The following is a 23,485-nucleotide window of genomic DNA, read 5'->3' on the forward strand; positions in this document are numbered from 1 at the left end:
TTAAAACAATCTTTGTAAAAAAAGAGTAAATATTTATATATTTTGCCACAGAACAATCCTGTTTAATTTATATATTTTTAAGAATTATCTTTATAACTCAATTATCCACTTTGTTAATTAGATTAAGCCCTTAACAACATTTAAATACACTTTGCTTTCAATGCCATACATATATTAAATATTACAGCGCCTGAGAGCTATGTTTGATTTTATATTTTTGGTGGTTTCTTTGTCGTTTTTGGCTGGTATCATTATTATAAATATATATTTCAGCATGTGGTCACATTTAAGGGCAGGTCAAATTCAATCTCAGGACACCTGTTTAAATTGAACTGTGTTCACATATACTGCAACACAACAAAAACAGTTCTGGATGTGAGAGGGACTCAGTGAAACCAGTTTCATGCATCCCATATCCTATATACAAAATCTTACATACGACTTCTTATTTTAATTTTAAGTGACCTGTCTAATAATCATAGCTTGACATTCTAAAATCGTTTAACATTTCAAAGGGATTACTAGCAAATTGTTACAGTGGATTAAAGGTTACGATTAGCTAAGAAATGATTTATTTCCGAATCTTGAACAGGACTACAACCTTAATTCAGGAAAGAAAATGTGCTTTTTTAAATTACCTGCTTTTCCCTTATGTTGATATATTTTGTAACAATTTACCTTCAGATGATTTGCTTATACATGCAAAATATGAAAGACCAAGATTATAAAGAGAGGATTGTTTCAACTTCTAAATGTAACATTGTTAAAATTATTTTTATATTACTTCAATTTACCATTCTTCTCTGTTCAAACTTTGTTTTAAAAATACTTCCCAAATGTACAAACTGTGTGCTGTTCCTGTCCTAACCTTGTGATGACCTAATGAGTGTAAAGCTTCTCTGAGGCAAAAGTTTCTGTTTAGTAGCTCCACTGGCCCAGAGCAATGTGCACTGACCCTTGCTGGAACTTTTTTACTTAGGAAAAAGCTAATGGAAATTCTAATAAATAATGAAAAGATAACATACTGGGAATATATGGTGTCGTACATGAGACCTTTAAAGGAAACATGTGCATTTGAGGTTTGTCGGTCCTGCAAAAGAAATACACGCCTGAGCCACTTTTCTGCTATTTTCATGCAAGCTAGGACAAGCTGAAACTGAAGGGTTCATGGTGATGCTTCATTCTCGTTTTTACGTTTTTTTAATTGAATATGCATCATGTCATTTATGCTCATTCGAAATACACTATTCCTGACCCCTAAGCAAAATCAGCTAAAAAAACAGAGGTAATTCACAGTTCAAGCACACATAGCCTAAATAAATGAGTGTTACTGTGCGAGATTACTGTCTTCGGAAGTGCAGCTGGACACCATGTTCATAATCTGACACTTTTTCGAGTTCACTCTGAGGTCTGATGCCATGCTTCTAACAACCCAGAGGATGATACAATCTTGGAAATGGGAAGTGGCATTTCTTTAATTGTGCTTTTATCCTCAGCTGAGAAGACACACTGCACTTGCTATTGGTACTTTTAGTGTAACTTTCATTTAATATTAAGCAACTCTGCTCTACAGTGGAACATTTTGACAAGCTTCATCAATAAGTTATATGAAGACATAAATATTCCCTAACTTCCTAAAACAAACCTTACAAAAGTTAGGGGCCTTAAGAACAATGTACCTTACAAGTTGGGAGATCTGGCTTGATAACTATCATTAACAGCACATCCTTATATTTACAATTAAGATGCTGGTTCAGTTATGATGTATGTTAAGGCTACTAGCAGCAGTTTGTGGCAACATAGTCATAAATGAACAACAAACTAATTAAACTTCTTATATAGCATAATAATGAAATAGATTGATGGTAGTATTGCCATTTGGGAGATCATGCTGGAGAAATTGTGGAAAACAAAAGCTTTGACCTGCTTTTTTACTATCTGCTATTAAACAAAAAAAAACTTAAAGAATTCACAGGGGGCTATATTGGGAAACTGGCACAGAAATGTAAATGTACAATCGCCACTCCATGGAAACATACAAAACCACTTTAGGCTAAACAGAGTCATTCTATGTTTCAGCAGCACTTTGCATTAATAAGTACCTAGAGGGGACTGAAGGATATTTAATGTTAAAGGTGGGGTAGGTAATTTTGGAGAAACCAGCTCGAGTGCGCTAGAATTTGAAAATAAACAACCGGAAAAAATCTGCCTCTTCCTTACAGAGTCCCTCCTCCAACACACACAAACGCGCACATGACCAATGAGGGCACGAGATAAGTTTGTGCACAGATGGAAGGCTGACAGGCAGGTAGGCCATCCAGTTATTTTAGACGATTGGTCGTGCTTTTTACAGTACTACGGCTTCCACAGATTTGGATGGATTTTTTGTCAAAGCACTTAAGATATTCATTGCTATCGGGATGTTAAGAGCATTCCATGGAATATAAAAAAAAGAGTATCTCGAGCCGGTTTCTCAAACTGACCTACCCCACCTTTAAGCTTATTTTATTTTTTTAATACTATATCTTTCCAAGATGTAAAGTCCCATAAGAGAGATGAAAGCAGCTCTAAAGTGAAGTCGAAGTGAACGCTTGGAAACCTTGGGAGAACTGAAAATAAACTCCAGGAAGAGACCCCTGTGGATGCTGAGCAAATGTTCGGTTAACATATAGAGGGTGTGCCCTCTTGCACTCTCCAGTGGTTGAGTGGTCTTACTATTTCGTACATTTTTATGTTTTATTTCTTAAAATTGTGACACACGATATTACCTGAAGCCAGATTCTTTTTAATAAAAACAAGCAGAGGTTATTACTACGTTCATGAGCTTGACATACAGTATTGTATAGAGCAGTGGTTCTCAACCTGTGGTACGCGTACCACTGGTGGTACGCCAGCTCCCGCTAGTGGTACGCGGAGGAATCTGAAATATAAAAAAAAAAAAAATTCTAATCTTTTTTTACTACATTTTATTTAACCAGGTGAAAACATTGAGACAACATCTCATTTACAACGCTGACCTGGCCAAGAAGGCAGCAATGGTTCTTACACATAACACAGACGTAAAAAATACAGAAAACACAACTAAGTAAACAAAAGACGAAAAGCAGTCACTACTTATTACTGCAAGAGCAGCTGGTGGTAAGGACCTCAGACAACTTCCATTTAAAAACAGACTATAGGGACAAGTGCCATCAGTTTGAGGCTTGATTGAATAACATTAATTACAAAATAAATCATACTATCAAAATACTACAACGAATGAAAATAAGCTTGAGATAATTGAAACTGTGGTTTAAATAAGTTCTAATTGGCTATTGTTGTTTTTAGATTTAGAGACGAAAACCTTTTTTCTTTTTATTTCTGGCGTTGCTAATGACGACCTTACTACCCGCGAACGTTGCAAGCAAGCTAAAAAAGAAGAAAGTTGAATGATGTTAAAAACATGGCTCAAAACGGGAGGTATTCGGAAGAGAGGTACAGAGGAGAATTTTACCAGCGAAAGTGAACAAGTGAATGAGGAGGAGGACAGTCATCAACCGAGCACAAGCGCAGGCTCCGCCAGCAACACAAAAGTGATATGCACAGCCGCTGTGATGGAGGAGAGAAGTGACTCAGGAAGAAGGCATTTGCACAAAGAATGTGACCGAGGTCAAAAGCTGAAAAAGCACACACTTGTCCTTAATTGTAATCTTTTTCTTTTCTTTGTTACTTTGCCACCACAGAAATGGCAATAGCAAACATCAGCAGACTGAAGATGAGCTATTAGGCCTTAGGCTCATCTGCTCCTGGAGGCTTCATTATTATTGTGGAACTGAATTCCCAATAGGACATTTTCTGTTACAATGTAGGTTGTTGCAGGTGGCCTACATTTAAACTTTGGCATAGGTCCAGGATATGACGTGTACAGTTGACATTTGTTGGGTGAGAATAAGTTATTATTATGTTCTTTATATTGAGATGAGAGAGACAGAGACAGAGACAGAGACAGAGAGACAGAGAGAGAGAGAGAGAGAGAGAGAGAGAGAGAGAGAGAGAGAGAGAACCCTTTGTACATGTAGCTGTGGCTGACAATAAATAATGTTATTATGAATAACATTCATAGCCTCAGTATTTTAACATTGGTCATAGGGTGGTACTCGGAGAGCCAACTATTTTCTCAGGCGGTACTTGGTGTAAAAAGGTTGAGAACCACTGGTATAGAGGAAACAATGCTGTTTAATCTCAGCAGAGATTACTTATGAGTCACTGAACACTAAGGTCCTTCAGTGACACAGCCATGACTCAAAAGGCACTCATTATGACCATTTCAATTAAAACACACAAATTATAGAGAACTTACACCAACTTAGTAAACCACTCCACATAAGAGTATCTCTTTTGTACCAACAACTGAGTTCAGTGCAACCAGTTCTGTGGTCCAGACTCCTGTAAAAGTATACTATTGACTGTCAATCAAATTATCAAAATAAACTAAATCATTAAATCTTTCTGACACTAATGACAGTTGATTATAAGCAACAGCTTTTCAATCAACAACTTTATTAATCCCGCAAGGGGCAATTGGTTATGATCAGCTGTCATATGGCAGGAACATACAGGAAGAAAGCACACAGATACACCCGGGAGCAGAGATGTGGATCATTCCAATTTACACGATAAATAGTTCATAGCATCACAATAATAAATAATCAAGTTAAAAAACCTTTCAAGAAATTAAAAGTTTGAGTGCAGAGGGGAAGAATGATTTTGAAAAGTGATTTGTCTAAAGAGCAGGTAGAGCATATCTACGCCCTGATGGCAACAGATGACATTCATCTGCAAGAACATGACCTGTTAGCTTGTCTCTAAACAGGATGTATGAATAATAATAATAGAAGTAGACGGTATTAAACAATTGCCTCCGTACTGACATCACCAGACTCTGCCAACTTCATCAACTCACATTATGTAAGTCATTCATTACGAACAGAAATGACCCTCCCAATCGGCTTACAAAAGGCCCTTAGGCGACATGAGCCAATCTCATGTGTCACCATTGTTTGCAAACAGTTCAGAAATGCAATACTTCCAGAGACTGACGCAATGATGGGTCAAACTTGGCAGAGGACACATCACGCTAAGGCCGCTGGGCGAGTTTGGGCCGCTCATAGACTGGATTCATTGGCTACGTCGCACTTTAAGCGTGACTACTGTATAGCCGCTACTGCTTGAGTGCAACCAATCCATACTGATAAAACAGACTAAAGGGGAGGTTTTCCTCAATTGCATTTAGTTTGGGTCACAACAGAATCTGGTACAGAACGTCTAGAACAGCAACACTGGAGGTCTAGACCAAGAAACGAAGATGATCCTCTCTACAGGAACTCACCTTTGCAGATGGTCACTTGAACAAAAAGAAAGACTACATCTGATTCCTGGGTACTGCATTGAAAACAACTTTATTTTGGATTAGAGAGAGGATTAGAATGTCACAGTCAAAAAAGACGGCTAAAACTGGAGTGGAGATTTAAACAAGATGAACTTACTGAAATTAGAGCTATGCTGGATCCCTACAGATAATTTTGAATGTTTAAGTTTATTTGATTGTTCTTGGCTGTGGTCAAAGACACCCTACAAAGTAAATGCATTTCTGCCACTTGTATCTATGACCTTATCCTTTCAGTCACTACATACAGAACTACATTTCAGCCATTCAATGTCTCCTTTGTAGTACCTTTTTTTTTTTTTACGAGGAAGATGACCAGTGTAAATCTCAGAAAAGCTCTTTTCTACTCCTGGTTCCTTTCCCTTGGGAGCTTTCTGGTTATGTGTAACCTCTGCGAAAAACATAAAGGTTATTAGTCCTACAATTTTGCCCTTTCCAGAAAGAGGCATGTGTGTCGTGTTCAGAAGTTGCTCAAGTGTTCCTTCCACACTGTCCAATAATATCTCCAGTCAAGGAAAACCAACAGGCCATCTTTATGAAATTCCCAAACTGATTCCAAGTTTGCTCTTGCGACAAAAGAAGCTTCTAGACTCTAAATTTGAGTCTGCTGCTTCATAAATCTGTAGGGCAAACCAAGCCTCAAAGCTTCACTCTATAGCAGGACGACCTACTTCAACAGTGGTAGCAGGTACTGACAAGATAAGCACCTGGCCCTTCGCCAGGGACACATTTGCGAAATGAAATGGAATAAGGTTACCTGGTTGGTCGTCCTCGCTGCAGGCTTGTCCTGGTGGTTGGCGAGGATGAGGAAGGGCAGTGTGCAGAGCTGCGGGTGCTGCAGGGCCGAGTGGAGCTCGTTCCGTGCTGCCTCGAGCTCCTCATCCGATGAAGCACTGTCCAATACGAAGACTACGCCCTGTGATCCTTGGTAGTAACGACTCCAATATTTCTTGATGTTGTCAGCTCCTGTAGACGGATATGACGCCATACAATGATCATGGTACATACAATTTGTTAAGTTAAACATCCACAGAACTTGTTACAATTTATGAATAAAAAACACTTAACTTTGAAATATTAAGTTCAAACTACATATTTTCCTGACAAATCAGGAAGCTCAGCAGCTCCTAAATTCCTTGTTAAGACACAGGAGTGGATAGTCGAGCTAAAGTCAATTCATAAACTCACTGGATTATTCAAAGGTCACAATGACATTAACTTGAAAATGAACACATGTGGTTCCTTTTTTGTGTGCTAACTTGTAGCACGTGTGTTAATCAAAATGGTTTATTCACAGCAACTTTATTTGTTATGTAATGTAAGATATTAGAGGAGGCATCTATATCCTAACAAAATGTGTGAGTAGAGTCCTTAACACCCTCCTCTGCTTCCACTACCGGCCCCTCCTCTCTCCTTACTGACAGTGTAGCCAATGCTTTTGTAAAGGAAATACATTTTCTTAGACATTATTTTTGATCTTGAAGACAAAATAATGCACATGTTCCTCAATGTAATGATACCTGGTCAGGATCTGACCAAGTCCCATGTGCTTCATAGGATATGTAGACACTAACACTAACCCCACAACAATTCTTCAACTAAAGCCAAACATTTCCATGGGATAAGCAGACCTTGTTGGGGTCAGTTCCCTACTTAGGGCCTTTCCTTAAACTGTAGCAGTGTTCTACCTGAGTTGCAAAACTAAATATGGCTTAATGTCATCCTAAAAGTATTCATCCTTTCACAATCACATCTCCAATCTTTTTCACTTAACCAGCAGTGAGAAAGGTTAGTTTGTGCTTCTATGGAACATTTTTATTATGTTAATATTGATAAATTGTTCTTTGTAAGATTGGGAATGAATGCCAGATGACAGCTTCTTCTGTTACCCTCTCTTCATTAATGCCGACAAAATCACTCACCACCACAAACCACAACGTGCTACTCACTTCCTCCGTGTTACTCATGCTACTTTACCATTGGGGCATCCTGCTCCACTTGTGAATTTTGGAATCTATTGTAAATGAACACACGTTTACCACAGCTGCTGATCTTCTTTCATTTTAAACCATAAACAGGAGGTGTCACTAGAGGTAGTATCGCAGATTATCCTTAAACAAGGGAAATAAAAAAGAGAATCATTTTAAGTGGGTTAAATGTGCTCTTTAAATTTCATTGAGTAAAGCAGTAAGAATAGAGAACATTTAGAGTTAACCCAAGAACCAGACGTGTGAACCAACATGTTTCTTTTTCATCTCAAATACACCTCGTATTATAGTAAATACGCCATTGTACTCTCAGATTGTAATCTTCTAAAATAAAAACAACAAACAATTATCTTGTCATCTGCTCGAACACTTCGATTACACTTCATTACAGAGTGGAATGTTGTACTTTTTACAAGATGTTTTCAATTAAACCGTTAAAAGTGTTTGTTCTACACACGCACCAAACTTCTCTGCACCACATACAAACAACTACAGAATCTCATTGCAAACACAAGTCAATGCAATTGCTTTTACAAGGTTTTTACTTTCTGTCGTTAAAACAATCCGTTTCTGTCCGGTGAGGTTACTTCCTTTGCAATCTTGTGAAATGTTGTTTTGTTATTGTTGCTCATAGTAAGATCGCGGCCAAGATGTGACGAACTGTGAGGCTGGCAAATGTTTAAACATCATCATCTCTCGGTGACATTTTACCTCCCTTCCCTCATGCTCTCCCTACATCTTTCTTTCTTTCTTTCTTCCTACTCTCACCTCACACTGGAGAGGAAAGCTATCAGACAAAGTGGCACTTGGGCAATTGACTAGGAAGTTTCCCTCATCTTTGCCTAGAAATGATGGGATATCCATCAAGTCTCATTGGATCTCATTGGCATCTTCTGCCACCTATTGGCCTGACAGGAGGATTTCCAAACATGACGTAATGATTCTTGGGGGATGCTGCTGGCCGCCCTACGTAGCATTAAACAAATAAGTGCACCATGAGTAAGACTTCCTTTGCTTTGTTTTATCACTTCCTCACTACTTATACAACCCTTAAACCACAATGTATCTCATCTATATATAGTTTGTAATTGTTTAAAAGCTTACGTTTTAAACTTTTGGAATTTCCCAAGACATAATTAGCCAAAGGTTAACTGCACAAGAGGTAAACATAGCATGTCAGTGAAAGTCTTGTCTCTAACTGACCCTGTAAAGTACTGACTCATCGTCTGGATGATTTATCGACTCATTCATTCAATATATGGGTTTAGACTGTGGGAGCAAGCAAAAATAATTGCCTATGTTTTAAAAAGGACTTGAACAAATAATTGGAATGAACTTCTTGTACACAGTACGGTCGTCCAATCGTCTGGCATGTTTGGTTGGGTGCACCTGATGGAAGAATCCACAATACTTTCAAGATTTACAATTATTAAATATTTTTCTTGCGTTCCCTAAACTTCTCGTGTCTTCGTACAAGTTACGACTTCCATTTCCCAGAATAGACATCAACATCCTTTCCATTGCCTGGACTGTTCAATCTGCAGAGAGCAACAAAGCAAGCTATCATGTGAGTAATGGCAAAAGAGCAACAATTTCCAGTCAGAACAAAATATCATAAAACATACAGTATATTGTGGCTACATTACATAGTTGTCTCCTGAGGCTCCTTGGCCCAATAAATCTCTTTTTTTTTTTCTTTTCCATTATGGATTTAATGCTCATTTGAGTTGTTAAGTTTTGATGCAAAATGATGAGTCAGCAATGGGGTATTTGCTCTTCAGTTTTGAGGGAATAAGTCAAAAACGGAATATTTAATAACACTGTGGTAATTGGTTATCTTATAAACTCCAAAAATATCTAAGATAGATATGTAGAAGAAAACATTTCCTTGTAAATGTGCACGTGTGAACACAGCAGACAATATATTTTTAAACCTATAAACATCCATGACATAAGAATATATATATCAATGTTATGATTCCGACATTTCTGATAATATTAATTTGTGAAAAAATCACTCAGATGATGTCAGTCTGTGATCAGATGGATGGAAACCGGATCGGAGGTAAACACCTCACCGAGGCGCAGCCATCCATCCATCCCTCCCTCCTTCCCTCCCTCCCTCAACACCAAGCAAGACTTTTTCAACCCTCTGTAGCAAATGAAGGCAAGCTGAAACAACGAGTGTAATGACTTATTTAATGTTCTGCATACAATATGGATGTTTAACATGTATGCATGGTTTGAGGTCCCTGAGACAGGAATCTTAATGATTGTGGTTATGCTGTGCTTCGTAGGCATTGGATGATTCATTGTGTATGCATAGCCAACTGCTACAGGCAACCGTAATGTGAAACACTTACCAGGGCTGCCCCTCATGACTGATGCAGACAACTTTCCCTGGCCATAAAACATTTCTTGATATTCTTTTTCTCTTGTGTTGTCAGACAGCAAACATTTAGCTTTGTTTTTTTTAAGTCATGTTAAGTAAAACCTCTAGCTGTAGTTTTTGCTGCTTTTTTATGAACTAGTTGATCATGCATAGGTCTTGGACGGTTGCTCGAAAAACAAAAAATGGGAAAAGCATAAGTCTACTGGTTACACAAGCAAAAGCGACAACGATGCTTCAGTGACCATGTTACTTTTACCTCTACACTTAAAGTGTGACTACGAATTAATAAACAAAACTTTAAGACATCTGCCAGTTAAACAACAATGATTACATTGCAGAGATTCAAAACAGATGGTTTTCTGCAGCCTTATGAATTCAGATTTTCTTTATGTGATATATTTCATTTTGTGTTGGATCACTGGCGTTTCCGATAACACGAATTCAGCTTTTGGTAGATCATAGTACAAAACCACCTCCCTGTTTTTCCATCGGGCCAAAAAAGGCTTTCGCCTAGTCTTTTTCGGTTCGTTGTAGCGTATCGATGCAGGTATGATTTCAGATTCACAGTCGGCTTTCTAAATTTGAACACTTTCTCATAAACCCCTCCCATCGTTCATTCTTTTGCGAGCTATTACCTTGAACAAAATGCAAACATGTTGCCAATCAGGTCTTGAAAGTTGAAAAAGCGAGAGCAACCCTCTTTGAAGTCTCCCTAACGAAAAACAGACAGTGTTTTTCCTCTGAACAAAACAGCTAGAATACGGTGATGGGAAGCAGCACATGGACTAGCGAGGGAGGCCTCTAGTAATACAATTTGCTTACTTCATTGAGGAATGGGCTTGGGCTGCAGTGAGGTGGAAAACACTTCAGCTGTTGATACATCATCAACCTGCAGTGTGAGCAGTGTCGGTTTTCAGGAAACACGTTCTGTGTGCGGCTCAGATTGAAACACACATCAAATCAATCTGTACAAATGATTGACACATTTGGTTCAGAGAAAAAAATGGTATGTTGATGTACTTTATGTGAACAATTTTGCTTCTGCTCTTTGCCATTCAGCCATTTTCCTCATGTGCAACTAGGACGGATACAGCTGTTTTTGGTCATAGAAACGTAATGCACCGGGTTGAAAGTCATAATTAATCATTCCAACCTTTCTATTTATTTTAATCTTAACCTAATCCACATACATGCTGCTGTGCCTGTATAATGACATCATATGCACATGTATATGTCCTCCTTGTCATTGGACACTTCCCCTACTGAACCACTTTGTAACAGTATTTTTAAGATAGAAAACCTAATGCTCCTGAACGAATTTGATTATATTAACTTCAAAAGTTTGTTAATCCAACTGATGCTGCTCTTCCGTACAGTATCTATAAACGCACCATTTACCTACTATCAACAAAAGAGCCAACATCAAGTAGGGTAACATTCTTGAAAGAGACCTCAAATGGAGATCAGTTACACATCTGACCTCAGAACTTCAAATCAGTCCAGTTTGCATCGACGGCATCTGCTTTATACTCAATTGACAATAAACAAATGATCTCACTTTTGGTCAAATATTTTTCAATGCAACGTAGAAGCTTTCGTGTCAGACCCACAGTGTGGTCTTATTTGATAATAACAAGAAGCACATTGTGTCTGCGAGGACAATATGATGTTTCGCTCTGAGACGTGTTCAAATACTCTCTTTGCCTGTTGGTGGTCATAGGCACTTGGTAAATGTTTTATTGGGATGTTTTTGCATTTTGCTTGTTTTCTGTGATGTTCTTTGTATGCATACATCATAAATGCATAATGTATGATAAATTGGGCTCTACATATGTACCAAAAACCGTTTGAACTCTGTGTAAAGAGGACATTTATACACACTGCATGCATAACATTTTAATCAAAAGTTTCATAAGCCCACCTGTACACAATTGTACACTGGAAAAATACTGGAATCTAAAAAATCTGTCTACTTCAAATCGAAAGCCTCAGCAGCAACGGGTGATGATTATAAGGACTACTTTCCCATCAGCTGTCATTGCATGCACACTGTGAAATGGCCAGTCTAGACTTGACGTCATGTAACTGTTCAGACGTATACACACACACACACACACACATTTGCACACTCCTACACACACTTAATAGATTCCTCCCTGTGTCCCCGGAGGTGCCCTTCCCACCTAATCCCCATACCTGGCCTCAGCTGGGTAGCAAATGACTTCAAGAATGAAAGATCGCAAGATGCAAAATTATCAATTTCAACCAACTGGAAATATTGTATGATACTTTATTCCGATAAGTATAAAAAGCTCTCGTATAACGATATTACTGCTTGCTGAATTAAAAAAAGAATGTCCATTGCTGCACGCTGACAAGCTTAGAATATAAATGCAGAATTATTAAGGGGTATGTATTTAATGTCTGATTACATTTAACTAATTAAGTAAAGTTGAAATGCAGGTGTCTTGCTGCTTGGACAGAATCATATTAAAGTAAGTGGCTATGACTGAGCACATGATCATTTTTCATCTTCTTTAACAACACACATACCAACATTTCTCCGCTAATGTCTACCATATTTCTAAACCAAGGTTGACATACTCTGAGGACACCAATAATACGCAATTGTTGTTTTTTTGGAGCTCTGAGCCGACGGCTGTGACAGAGGGCAGACTCTGTAATGAGGGACCACACAGTTTGTCTTTAAGCGCGCACAGGTGTATGATTTATAAAAATAGTCTGACGTTCAGCTGTGGAAACCGGTTTATTTAGACTAAATATGTTCAGCATAAGCTTAGGCTGAACCTTGGGTTTAATTGACTTTCCCTTTCACCCTGCGACATTCCAGTTAGTGACACCTGCACGTTTAAAAAGAAATGCACATATGTGAAAACCCAGTTAGAAAACTAAGTTCCTAAAGAACAAATGTAGACATTTATAAAAGGTTTTTCCTAATCCTTTACTCAATGTATGTGAACTGTTTCCCCCCTAAGAAGAGGGAATGGTGGAGGAGGAAAACTAAAGCAGAAACCAGAGGTGAAGATCAGAAAGAGAATACATGAAAACAAGCGAGCAGGGACCTCATTTACAAATGCAAGAGTGACACAGATGTATAGGATGGTCTAAATCATGAGCGGAGCCATACATCACATAAGCTGCTTTGTGCCTGTGGTTTAAAGGACAGATTGCGCTTATGACAATCTGGCCCAGTGCACTTGAGACAGGGAGAGTTCAAAAAGCATTACCAGGCTTAGCATCTATAAAAGTCACAGTCAACTACTCTTACATGGGTTCAAAACCTGCACATTTTAATAACAGGGAGGAGAGCTGGCTGAAAATGCCTTGCTGGGGTCACTATCTGCTCTCTAAGATCTCTCTGCATGCCTTAACACATCCTTTTCCCATGAGCCCTCTTCCTGAAGACTCAAACCACTTTTGTTTAATATAGGTTGAGCAATAATCAGGCTCCCCCTGCTAAGCAAACAGCAAGGACAAAATAAGTGCATCTAGAATGTGTGAATACTTTGTTTTTTGTGTGCAACAATTGAATGTCTATTAACTGCTGTACTTGCTCTACCAGAAGGAGCTAATGATGGCAAATAGTTCATTTATAAGCATCGTTGCCTTAAATAGCCCTTCCAACCTCCGGCACTTAAAGTCATCTGCATAAGTAAGACTTGCTTTACATTTCTAACTGTAAAGGAAGAATACCTCATTGACATTGAATGGGCTTTCCAGCGGGAGAGGAAGGAAGTACATGGGAAGTGCTTTGCTTCTCAACAAGCGCTTTTTCACTTGTTAGGGCAGAGTGAAGAGAACAAGCAACAAAGGTATTGTGGCAGCGGGGTGTGGTTAGGGCGCCGGCTGCTGGAGTGAGGGGAGTGGCTCGGCCGGAGGCCAGACAGCTGATCAGAATCAGGTAATCAGTCACTGAATAAAAGCACGTGGTAACCTGGTTTTGGTCTGTCTTGCAGTAGGCAGGATCCTGGAAGGATGCAAAAGGACCCGTGAAGGAGCCCGTGAAGGAGCCCGTGAAGGAGCCCGTGAAGGAGCCCGTGAAGGAGCACGTGAAGGAGCTCATGAAGGAGCCCGTGAAGGAGCCCGCACGGGCGACGTGTTTTGTGTTTGTTAAACAATAAACCCCCGTGTTACACCCAAACCCTGCTCCTTCCGTCCCTCTTTGAACCCTGTGTGAGCGGAGAGGCTCACAGGTATGCATATAGGTTTTTTGGGGTCAGGATTACTGATTTCTGTGCGTCACATCTTGTGTCATCATTGATGCGGTGAAAAACAACATGTAACTATACTGGGCATGGTTGCTAGTTTTAAAGCCGAAAGGAAAGAAGAGAAATATTGTATACTGAGAGAAATGGGAAGAGCTTAGAAAGTTACAAAGTGACCCCGGAAAGGGGCTGGTTTAATCATAACACGATCTAAAAGGCTCATTATGCGAACTGACTGGTGGAACATTTTGCAAGAGCACAAACTCTCCTGACACCTCATTTACGTCAGTTGCATTTGGAACAGGGAGAGCCCTCCTTTATTCAGGTCACAACAAGGTTGCATGTCAACATTTCATAGAAAACCTAAATCTGATACTAGACTCAAAATATAAGTAGTCAGTCAAAACATCAAGTTCTTGTTTTTACCAACGCATCCACAACGAATGGCCCCATCAATCAAACAAAAATTCTCCCACTGTGTGTATTTACAAGAAAAGGAGCAGGGGAGCAAGATTCCAAGGAGGGGGCAAAGAGAAAAAGAGAACAGATTTCATCCTTTTCTGTGGTGGCAGCCTATACTAACTTATCTAAATCAAATGTGTCACCCGTGGAACCAGTGTTTTTCCAACCACAATAACCTCCCAGCAGACTGGCTTTGAACCAATCCAGAAAAACTCCTTTTGAAAACCCTCTAGTGCGCTCTGTCCAAATTTGGTAGCACCCTCGTTGGTGGTCCCCCGGTGCCTCTCAAGTGTGTGTGTGTGTGTGTGTGTGTGTGTGTGTGTGTGTGTGTGTGTGTGTGTGTGTGTTTTTCATCTTTTCAGGAGTTTAAGATGGGTGAGCCTTCAAAACACTCACTGCACCTGTCATGTGCCTACAGTATAGTGCACAAAAAAACAACGTAAATTATTTCAACTCTCAACAAAACAAAACATTTTCTTGTTGTTTGTAGGAGAACGGACAGCCCTGATTTATCCCTGCTCAAGGACTCCCTTTAAGGACTGGAAGCCTCCAATTGCATTTATTCTGTTTATGTGTCTCCACCTCAAGTTCCCTCATCTGTGCGTATTAAACCGTTTCCTCGAGTGCTCTGCATTTCCAGGAATAAGAGGCAGCAGATTGTATAGCCACTTCCAAAAACACTTACTGGTCTGACGTCTGTACAAAAAGGTGTGATGCTACCGGGTTTAAAACAATCATGCTTCTGCCTCCTTGGTGTACACAGTTTTCAGTGTAAACAGTTAAAATCGAGAGATAGCATTGGATGTCAGAAAAAGTGTTCTTATTTGAGCAAAACAGTTTCCTAACTGGTAGAAGATCAAAACACTCACCCACACAATGAGAGAAATAACTAATTAAATTAATCGTATCGAACACATAAAATAATGAGTGAACTTATGGGGTTGGCATTTAAAAGTGTAATGAGTGAAAATGAAAAACGACGGAAACCAGGTGAATGATTACTCTTAATATGGATTCCATTTCATTATTTAAAAATAATGAAGATTTTTTAAATATCCTAATATTTGAGGCTGCCAAGAAACGGCAACTATTCTCTACTTGCAACTGCTTTTAAATCAAAAGTTCAATCAGATCTAAAAAGGTGTATTGGTTTATGTTTTGTTTTTTAATGCAGTTTTTAGTAATTGTCTTTGTTGGGTGTGCAACCAATGTCGTGGGTGGGGGCAAAGGAAATGTCATGCTAGGTAACTATATTCCACCTAACACAGATTTACTCACAGACTCTTGCTGTGACAGAAGTGAAAACATTTACAATTACATTTTGAAAGGCTAAAGCATGTCTTACCTCCGAGTTCTTTTACATTCAAGATGGCATTTGGAAATGGCACTGCCTTTATGCTGAAACCTGAGGGAGGAAAATAAAATCCATCATTGTAACGACATAACAGGGTATATGCAGGAATCCTGAAGTCAAATGTAAAACCTTTTAAGACCTTTTTTAAGACCCTTTCCATACATTTTAAGACCTCATCGCCACTTGGAGTTTTAACCGGTTACATTGGCGACACACTTTACCTCACATTTACTATTTACAGTATTGATTGTCCTTCCTCCTTATCTTCCAACCATTTGGACGCAAACTTGCATTTCCCCATAACGATGTTGTTTAACTACCGGCGTAAACGGACCTTCGCGCGCTATCAAGCAGTGAGCGTGCGATGTCATGTTCAGATGACGTCAAATCCAACGGGATGCCATAAATAAACTGCACAGAATCACACTACACACCTATGCAATGATTACATTCAGGCAGACTGTAGAATACAACCTCTTTGGACCATTTATATACTTATTGGAAACAAGCTACAAAATGTAATACCTTGGAAAATGCCGTTTAATACTTTTTAATAGCCTTAATTTTCGCTAAATTGATTTATTAACTTGTAATACTTTTTAAGAGCCCGCGGACACCATGCATAAAGAATTTATGTGATATGTAAGTGTGTAAGTGTGTGTGTCAATTAACTTTTAGGAATGCTGGTTGGATTGCATTTAAATAGTGAGAAAAATAAAATTGAACTCGTTTAAAACAGAAAACATATGTATCGTTCAGTTTCCCCAGGATATTTGGTGTACCTTTCCAAACCGCCAGCTGGTGAACACACAGAGTATGAAAACATATTTGTGTTGCAAAAAAATGAAAGAAAATAACACTTTGTGTGGTCCGGGTTAGAAAACGGAAAAACAAAAAAAGCCAAACAGTGCTTTGTTCAACGTTGGTGTTAGAGGAAGATAGAGCTTATGTGTAAAGCGCTACTATGGTTTTGTGGTTGCATAGGGTGGGAAATAGTAAAGACACCCAATGAAGGAAGATATTTAATGTTGCTCAATATATGCTAAACTGTCTTGGTGGGAATTCCTTTCCTGGAAACGTTCACACACAGGAGGAGAGATGGGAAAGACATGTCATTAGGATTTTTCAAACATCTGAATTAACTGCTAAATGTGTTTTTTAAGCACATTACGACAGTGCAAAACCATGAAGTAAATAGTGGGGGGAACAGCAGGAGACTTCCCCCTCATTGTTCATCGTGATGGTCCCTCTGTAGATGTTGGCAGACACAGACATTGCTGACAGCTAAATCTCGTTTCAGAGAAGAGAGCTAAAATAATTCTACTCTTAAGTAAGTAATGGACATATTTCATTTATGAAGGCGTATTGAGCAGCTGACAGGTGTTCACTCCCTGGAACAACCCCCCCGGCCACAGAGACCCACACACACTAAGGGTTACAGGTAACACACTAGGGAATCACTTTATATTTAGCTGTTTCCTAGTCAAAGTGCAAAAAAACTAAATCTAAAACGGGACTTCTGCTCAGGCTCTAACCTGACTGCTGTCAAAGCCAGGGGAGGAGAAAGGAATGTCAGAGTCCTTGAGGGATTGCCTTGCGTTTATGGAAAGCAGAGTATTGACTACCAAGAAAATGATGTGCTAACCCTGAAGCCTGCTCATCTGGACATACGCAACAGCAGCCTCTTGACTGCAAGAGAGAAGCAGAGTATTGGCCGGTGAGATACAGCAGAGCATTTCTGGCATGAGCACTGGGACTTTGGAAGACTTGCTGAAGACTTGCTTCCCCCTATTGGAGAGCTGTAATACCTCGATAGAATGATCTAGCTATGATTATAATCCAGAGGACAGCCTGTTCTTCAAACACGAAAGCAGTTCAGAAGCATGAAAAGCTTTCAAGAACACATCTGAGGGGAGTGCATGCTTCTATTTAAGTACACACATTATACTATGAAAAAAGGCCCTCGTTCTTCCTGATCCGTGTTGTGTACAGACCTGTTGTGGGGACGATGCCGTCGCTGCCCTCACTACAGAGGCGTGAGAGCAGGCTGGTCTTTCCAGCACCTGTCAGGCCGATGCACACCACATCGTACTCTGGTCTTGGCGGCGGGGGTCCTTTACAGCACAGTGCCCGGAAACACTAAAACAAGACAAACAAAACAATTAATTATTTAGAAAACAAAAACGAATGCATGTGGTGCCAATGGAGTGATTAGGTTCTGCACATGGAATCACAACAAGTTAAACCCAAAAAGTAAATGTTTGTCGAAAAAACTCTTGGGTCTTTGCAAGAACGCTCAGGTACAGCTTCACACGCTGAAGCACAAAACAACAAATACTGTCACAATACAGCTCTGGTCTATGGAACATGTTAAGATCTTTATGAAGCAAAATGTAACAATATTTCAGAAAGACAAAAAAACTTTGTATTTTTTATTTATTTAAAAGGGACTGAGTACTAACTAATAATACAACCCCATATGGTGGTACTTTTATGATGTAATGTAATCATGTCATAAGTGATCAAAGTCTACATGAGAAAATGTGTGAAAGGTAATGGGAGAGTTTCGATGCATGCATTTAAGCAGTGGTGCAGCATGTTTTTGTGTGCATGGTGGACCCCGCCTGACCGGACGGACCCTTGTGGCAGCTCGAGGCAGACCTGTTACTCCATGAATCACAGCCTGGGACTGAGGCCTGCTGTGAGACATTAGGGGGCAAATGCAGTGTGAACCGTGAATGAGATCTTTAAACTCGTGTGGAGAGATCAGTATCCGAAACTAAAAAGAGATCTCTTTTATTAGCAGGACAGGAACTAGTCTGGACAAGGCTGGGCACACACACACACACACACACACACACACACACACACACACACACACACACACACACACACACACACACACACACACACACACACACACACACACACACACACACACACACACACACACACACACACACACACACACACACACACACACACACACACACACACACACACACACACACACACACACACGACCCTGTTCAACCCACTGTTACTCTGTTCAATGAAAGAGTCTGGCAGGAAGGAGAACACATTCACAAGTGTACACCAACTGCTGCATCTGTGCACACATTCTCCAGGTGTGCTTGTGCATGCCATTAAAACTTGGGGAGAAGCAGATATAAACAGATGAGAGGATAAACAAATTTTCAGTGTCAATGTTCACGTATCTTTGGAAAATGTTCAAGATTTGTGTTTACTACAATAACTCCTGGAAATGTGGTTTTGGTTTTAACTGCAGCCCACTTGTAGCGTTTAGATTAATACATTGAAATTAAAAATACTTTTCTCCTCTGCCTAGCAGTGGTTGCTATGAGAGGCCATTGCTTCTCTTTAATGGAGGGAAACCAATGAGCAGCAAAGGGTTGCCGCCTGGATATTTCCGCACACTCTCAGACATCAGTGACCACCAGGGTCAGTTTTCAGAGCCGTGCCAAAACAGAGCTGCTGTTTGATGGAGATGTGGGGAATCTGCTTCAACAGAACCAGACGTTGGCTGAGCAACCCGACCCCCCCGACTTCTAGGTGAACCCCGCCAGTCTGCTCAAACAGGAAAAATTCTCCTCCTCCAGAAAACCAGTAAGATCAGAAACATACGCGCGTCAGATGGAGGAACACGTGTAAAAAGGTGGTTTGATGAGGTCATTCTATCCTCATTTTTGCTCTTTTCTCCTTGTCGCCTCTACCCCCCACCAACCATCCCTAAAGCTACATGTAAAGATTTCTGCAGAGGGGGAAGTCTGTCCTTCAGCAGCTGTCAATCGCACAGACAGTTGATCCTTAAGAGGAAGCAAGGGGATGAGATGAAGACATGGAAGATCTGTAATAGACTTGAGATAGATTATTGTCTGTCCCTTAACATTTAATTATATTTAGACCGAGTGTTAACGAAGTAAAAGTCAACGAAGAAGGTTAAGGCCTCATTAGCTGGGTGAGAGCATACAAACTGGACATCTCCCAGCACCCTTCACGTACAGTGTGGATTTTAAAACAGCTACCTAAAGAGAATCCAGGGTCTGACTCGGGGGTCCTTGCGTACACAGTGTCCCTGTGAGAGAGGAGAGAAGGGAGCTCCCACCTCTGGCCCTCCTTGACAGCACAAGATTGACGAGGAGAGCTTGGTCAAAAGGCTCACAGGAGAAATAAATACGTCCAAAGGCCTTTGCCTACCTCGAGACGTGCCCCTCCCCTTACAACCACACACTGGAGCATCTGAGAGTCAGTGTGCTGTGTCACTGAGAGCTCAGAGGAATCCATCCTGATGACTACCTCCATGAATCTCTAAGGCATCCAGACAAACAGCTGGGATTAAAACTGGAAATTGAATTCAACATACAGTCAACAGTTCCCTAAATGTTGTTTGACAGATTTACAGTATGTTCAGACAAGCTGGAAGCGAGTGAGATATATTACTCTCACACATACTGTTGCATAGAGCAACATGGAGGCTTATCAGCTGCAGCCACGTTTATTAAGGCAACTTTTAAATGACTATGAGGCCTCCTTTGCTTTTAAAGAGAGGGCAATCTTTAAGAAAAACAAATAAAACCTTACAGCTCCTTGCCAAACACTCTCCATAAAAAAGACTTTATTGATCGGCTGCCTCTTATAGGATTGGAGATGTTTTAATTGTGCTTCCCTGTCGAGACATTACCTCACTGTTGTTTCAAAAGCTGATTAGCTAGGCTTTATGTAAATGCTAAACACTGCCGAATATAAATATCACTGAAGACATAGCCAGGCTGCATTTCTTCAGATGAATGTCCCCTTAAAAGATGCATGACAGAAAGAAGGAAAAAAAGCCCCCCCATGTCTCCAGTTTGAAAAAGACATCAAGACATTTATTGGGTGACATAACTTGGCCTCCTGGCAGCGGACCAGAGTTCAAGCAGAAGAGCAGAAGCCGCTGGCCTAACAGAAGTCTTTAGACGCTTGCATAAATGATGCTGGGGTGAAAGAAAAACAACTGGTAGGAAAGGTATATGAATACTGCAGTAGCTTTTTCTCCTGTGGCTTCATTTAAAGGAAGCTCAAAGTCATACGACATGCTGCTAGCAACACCACCATGCAACATGACCTCAAGTGACCAAATGTTGATTTGCATACGTTTAGGACATGATATGGATATGTGAACACACATAAATGGAAAAAGGTCAATGTGCAGAGCTTCAAACAGGGATTCAGTTGGAGTTTAAAACATTTTTAGATACATGTTTTGTCAATGAGTCTGAAAGCATTATGTTTTAAATTGACGTAGTTGGAAAGAACAGGAGCTGCAGTCTTTTTAGAGAACCACTTAGTATTTTTAGACGGAATAAATGTGTGTTAGAGGGAAGCCACTACCACCACAGCAAACTACTTGTGTTTCACTCACGTACTCTCTGGCTACTGTTGAGGCACCACAGGATAGGAAAACAGGCAGTGGCATTACAGCATGTTCTAAATAAAAGTACCCCAACAAGCTTCCAGTCTCGATGGTGTGGTTTACCGCTTTCTGTTTCAGATGAAATATAGATACTAAACATTGGGGCGTCATAGATACATGATGAAGTATACAAATATTCCTGCGGAGCATTTTTTATTTGAAATTCCTTTTCGGCAAAAGGATATGCTGCATGCAGGTTAATTTAGATGTGTTTGCCTAGGGACACATTTAAAACCAATGAGATGCACCAGTACTGTTTCTGAACAGTGTTTTAACATATACAGTAGGTGTTCAGCATTAACTAATGATAATGCTTCAATAACACTTATTCCAATCCTTCGCTCAGAAAAGGTTCGTTTTTTTAGATCATTAGGATCATTTCATAGTATTGTGCTTATCCAAATGTTTGCCAAAAAATCTCCAAATGTAACATATTCCACCCTTTTGTATACACAATTGCTTGGGGGAATTGGTTTAATATACATTGATGACATTTCAGAGAAATACAGTAAGAAAGTGCCAATGGTTATCTCCATAGACTCTTTCACATGGTTGTCACACATGTTTAGGCCTGTTAAGGCACTTTGAAGGAAACAATTATTTTTCTATTGCGAACATGTTTTTTTAGTGAGCTTGACGATCATCATTATTGCTGTTGAAAGCTCAAACAGTAAGGCGGCACATAAGCCAGACACATCTCTGTGGGTCTTCAGTGTGTGGAAATCAGATCATCATCTTGTTAAAAAACATTAATTTCGCAAGACTTAAGACTTTTTACTAAAGTAATACATGGTAGTTATCTTGTTTATAGGAACTAAGTGCCACCTGGACAGGGCTTTGGCCTCATCTTGGCCACATATTGAACTTTCCCAAAAAAAGATTGTTCATCTAATAACTAAGGCTAAAGGAAATCTGTTGCCAAGCTCTAGATATGCTTACTACAAAAAGGTGAACTTTGGATAGCAGAAGCCTCAGACACACAAACCATGTGCACAACGACAGCACAGAGGGGTCATGTCCTTGCACAAAACGCCCATGGCGCGGCACACTTCCTGGTGAAAGGTAGATTACACATCAACTGATATGCTTGATCTGTTTGCACTTGTCTCAGCAATGGTGTTAATGAGTATAATAATGTTAAAAAGGAAGTATCACATTCACCTCCTGGCATTTCCTATGGCGGGGCACACCAAATAAGCAAACCCTGACTTCCTCCTTGGCTGCCAATATACACAAGCTGGTCATCTTGATTTCCCAACAGTAGGGTTAGCATAGGAAAGAAGAGAGGAAGAGGAGGAAGGGGAAAGGACATCCGAGATACTTGCCTCTCGGAGTCAGAGCCACCGAAGACAGACAGACACGGGACATGGACAGGCAAGCAGGACGTTTTTATTTTTCCAGACCAAGTGTCGGGACAACACTTGTGTGCAGGGCTCACTCCTGACCTTTGAAAATGACAGTCCTTTATATGGGCGTCCCGACGGAGGAGCGGCGCTAACAGATATGTGTGTAATACACACCGGCCACAGTCATAACACAGGCCTGCAAACCAGGGGTAGAGCAGAGGGTGGGAGCTGAGAAGGGCACGGAGGAAGGCAGTCTGTCAAGGATGGGAGGCAGGGGAGAGGAGAGCAGGGAACAGGGGAGGGGTTGTGTGGGCAAAGGGGGGATGGAAGGGGCACATTCATTCATCCTCATTCATCTTCTCCCCCCTTCAGTTGTTGTTGTTATTTGCCGCTTTGAAGCTGGATGGGGGGTGCACGGTGGGACACAGTATGGTTCAGTACAGTGAGGGAAGGGGGTGTGTGAGGCGCACTGCATACCATTCTCGTTAAGGGCTGGGAGAGACATGCTAGGCACACACGGCTGCTCACTGGACCCTTCCCATGCTAGGTTGTTATCCCGCCAACCACAGATGGGGTTAGCCTTGGTCCCCACCACACATCACCAAAACATCCAGCAGGCTTTATTCTGCAGAATAACACAGCACAACGTTCAGACCAAGACGTGTGCTTGCTTCGGATGTTTTTATAACACCTCCTCCACCTGCCTTCTAACCACCTCTCGCCAGAGGATGCAGGCACGAAGTCAACAACATGCAGATTTGGCAGTGAGCACCGTAACTCGCTTTCAACTATGGCTGCGGGTGATAAAACACAAGATTT

The 23,485-nt window shown here is 40.4% G+C and overlaps 1 protein-coding gene across 3 annotated transcripts in view; it reads right to left on the reverse strand.

Annotated features, from left to right (window-relative positions):
• Positions 1 to 23,485, reverse strand: part of arl15a (ADP-ribosylation factor-like 15a) — a 106,355-nt gene that overhangs the window by 50,523 nt on the left and 32,347 nt on the right. For all 3 annotated transcript variants that reach the window (XM_079686451.1, XM_079686452.1, XM_079686453.1), the window contains exons 2-4: positions 17,842 to 17,986; positions 15,839 to 15,898; positions 6,183 to 6,391 (exon numbers count right to left, since the gene is read on the reverse strand). In XM_079686451.1, the coding sequence (XP_079542577.1) occupies positions 6,183 to 6,391; positions 15,839 to 15,898; positions 17,842 to 17,986 (414 nt within the window). The remainder of the gene's footprint in view (positions 1 to 6,182; positions 6,392 to 15,838; positions 15,899 to 17,841; positions 17,987 to 23,485) is intronic.

Source organism: Notothenia rossii (assembly GCF_949606895.1).
Source record: "Notothenia rossii genome assembly, chromosome: 6".
Taxonomy (NCBI): domain Eukaryota; kingdom Metazoa; phylum Chordata; class Actinopteri; order Perciformes; family Nototheniidae; genus Notothenia; species Notothenia rossii.